We start from the raw sequence: 2,915 nt of genomic DNA on the forward strand, positions 1-2,915 counted from the left end.
TTCAGAGATGCAGAGGCAGCTCGGTCTCCACTGTCAAGATGTAATCAGTCAAAAAGTGCTGCAATCTCCAGCAGCATTGCATCCTCATTGTCATTATCAGTAGCAGGGGTAGCGGAGGCAGCCATATCCTTCAGCTCATTGTCATCTTCATACTCAGCAATGAGGTCTTTCAGGCTGGTCTCACTGATGGATTTCTCCATAGAGGTGTCTGTTAGGGTGGAGATCAAATCTTTAGCAGAGTCATCCTTCACATCCTCATCAGTAGTGATCATGTCCTTAGTGCTCTCAGGGGTCAGTGCCATGTCAAGAGTGGAGGTCTGGTTAATGGAGTCTGACGTGTGAAGATCTATCATGGTCTCCGATGAGACCATGGAGATCTGGCTCTGAGAGGTAGAAGTGGTCTGTGTGTCTGTGTTCATATCTGATGTCTGTGTTTCCATCTGCGCATGTGTCGAAGTGTTGGTAGAGGATGGGGTTCTCTCTGTCCTAGTTGCCATAGACGAGGTGGGCAGAGGGACTCCGGGTAGCTGCCACTCCAGCGGGAGGATGGCCAGGTTCCGAGCCAGGGAAAACTGAGAGAGGGAGCTCTACCCGGAGGAAAAGGGTGGTTAGGTTGAGGTCAGAGGGGAAATTGTCTAGATGCTTTAATCTCTGTCTGTCCGTATAGTAATTTAGGTTTCAGTAACTTACGTGGGCAGGTGGTAGAGTCGGAGAGTCAGGTCTTATGTAAATTTCCTCCACAGGGGTCTTCACTTGTCGGGGTGTCCTTCGATTTTCCTGCACAACACAATTGTAACACCCAATGATAACACAGCATTATGGGAAAGATCTTTTGCTCACAATAAAATATGATACAGCATGTTTGGTTGTCTCACAGAGTTAGGTCTTTGTCCTGAATTAGTTCCCTTGTCTGTTTCTGGTGTTGTACTTACGGGTTCGTGGTCCTGAGATGATTTCAACAGCTGAACTTCAGTCCGGTCTTTCTCCCTGCCCACCTTTCCATTACTCTTGTCCTTGACCCTTTTGGTTGTAACATCACCTCCAGACAAGTCTGAACCTGTGTAGATTAGACATTTTGATTTTGAAGACACGTTCTTCCAAGTGAAGCCAATCTCATTCTATATCTAATCAGCAGACACCCCATAACACTCACCAGTATCAGATGCATTATCGTTGTCCTGGTCCTTCCTCAACTTGACTTTCCCACCACAGCAGAAGAGAGTGAACAGCTGCAGGGCCGCCACAGCTGGATGGATGCTCTTCTTCTTCTCTTTCTGCTGGGTCTCCTTTGCTTGCTCCTCAGGGGAGACCTCAGTGTCGCAATCAGTACATCAGTTAGAAATCTACTGACATTTCAAACTACAATATCAATGTTGAATATACGTAGCCAATGAGCTCTAGCTTGATTGGCAACAAATGTTATTTCCTAAGTGTGTTTCCATGTCAAAATGTTACCCCATAATAACTAGGGTTAGTGCTGTCCGTGATCCTTGGGACATCCCTACCCTAAACCCTAACCTTAACCCCTACCTTAACCATTTCAATTTCAACGTCAAAGGTCAGAGTTGGGACGTTCCATGGATTCTTTTTAGACTTTTCCTAATAACTATTAGGGCCTACCCCATCCGAAGGGGCATTGTGACATTATCACATTTGTCAAGCCATGTCAAAGAATCAGATTCAACACAATATGCTGTGTTTTCCTTATTGTGGTCATTATCAGTTGTCAAATGCATTGGTTAATTCTCATTAATAAGCAAGTTTGGATGTCTTACCGAGTTAGGTCTTTGTTTAATGTCTTTTTCTTTTTCCTGTGTCGTTCTGCATTTGTGCTCCTGAGATTCAATGCTATGTTTCTCTCCTCCAACCTTTCCTTTACTCTTGTCCTTGATCCTTTTCACGTCACCTGCAGAGTAGTCCAAGCCTGTAAGTGAAACATTTCTAAGACACATGACCTGTTTTTTTCCAAGTCAAGCCTAGATAATTGTACTATGTAGCAGCACTAATCAATATACACCTCCTAACACTCACCAGTTTCAGAGTCATTATTGTTGTTTGTATCGTTTATCGTTGTTCCCTTTCTCCCATCACCACTCTGGGAGGGATCAAAGGGTGTTTTCTTCACCTTGACGCAGCTCAGCAGTGTAAACAGCTGAAGAAAGGTCAGGGCTTGAGGGATCCTCTTCTCCTTGGGTTTATCTTTATGTTCCTGTGTCTCCTTTGGTTTCTCCCTACGGGATACCTCAGGGACAGGGTCACTAAGTCTTTGACCCATGTCACGACAAGGTAGTGTACCGTTGTAATCAATCAAATCAGTTATAGGTTGAGAGATCGTTCGAATGTAGCTAATGCGCTCTACCTGAGCTTGTCTGACCGTTTTAATGTGGTCTGAGATTATGACATAAGTGTGTTTCCGTGGCAACATGTTACCTCATAATGTTCCCTTATAACAACTAGTTATCCTTCCCTGGTAAAGGGGCATTGTGACATCACCAAGTTGGTTACCTATCCACATATCCACCCAGAACACTGGAATAGCCTATTTCTATGGACCTAGTCTGCCTGTATGTCTGTATTTTCCTGCTGGATCAAATTAAGATCCTACCACTGTATGTCTGTCTCTCTCTTTCCTTCTCTCTACCCCTCTCTCTCTGCCTGTACTCATATTCAACCTCTGCCTTCACCCTATTGCAGCAGTTGATTTTCTCATAATTTGCCTGCATCATGTTGCAAGGAGAGAGTGGCTGAGCACAGGTCAATCACTCCACAATGAGTATGGTTATACAGTTGATTATCAAGTGCCACATTCAACAGACTACTACTGTTGGCAATCAGAATACAATGTTGTTGTAGTCCAAGAGTCGACTCAGTGAATACATGCAGCACAATGGGCAAGAGTCATGGCAACACGTCTA

The 2,915-nt window shown here is 44.4% G+C and overlaps 1 protein-coding gene across 1 annotated transcript; it reads right to left on the reverse strand.

Annotated features, from left to right (window-relative positions):
• Positions 1-2,275, reverse strand: LOC139384574 (DNA ligase 1-like). The gene is made up of 6 exons (XM_071129407.1): positions 2,032-2,275; positions 1,776-1,906; positions 1,154-1,310; positions 933-1,057; positions 691-777; positions 1-587 (listed from the first exon to the last, which is right to left on the reverse strand). Exons 1-6 carry the CDS (start codon positions 2,273-2,275, stop codon positions 45-47), a joined length of 1,287 nt encoding a protein of 428 aa, XP_070985508.1. The 3' UTR covers positions 1-44.
• Positions 2,276-2,915: the final 640 nt, after the last annotated feature.

Source organism: Oncorhynchus clarkii, chromosome 26, assembly GCF_045791955.1.
Source record: "Oncorhynchus clarkii lewisi isolate Uvic-CL-2024 chromosome 26, UVic_Ocla_1.0, whole genome shotgun sequence".
NCBI classification, from domain to species: domain Eukaryota; kingdom Metazoa; phylum Chordata; class Actinopteri; order Salmoniformes; family Salmonidae; genus Oncorhynchus; species Oncorhynchus clarkii.

Excerpts from the sequence above, each read along its gene's own strand:
- LOC139384574 (XM_071129407.1), bottom strand. The coding sequence starts at position 2,275 with ATGGGTCAAAGACTTAGTGACCCTGTCCCTGAGGTATCCCGTAGGGAG. Across the intron at positions 1,311-1,775 it reads TTAAACAAAGACCTAACTCG|GTCTCCCCTGAGGAGCAAGC; the intron begins GTAAGACATCCA and ends TGCGACACTGAG. Across the intron at positions 778-932 it reads CATCTCAGGACCACGAACCC|GAAAATCGAAGGACACCCCG; the intron begins GTAAGTACAACA and ends TGTGTTGTGCAG.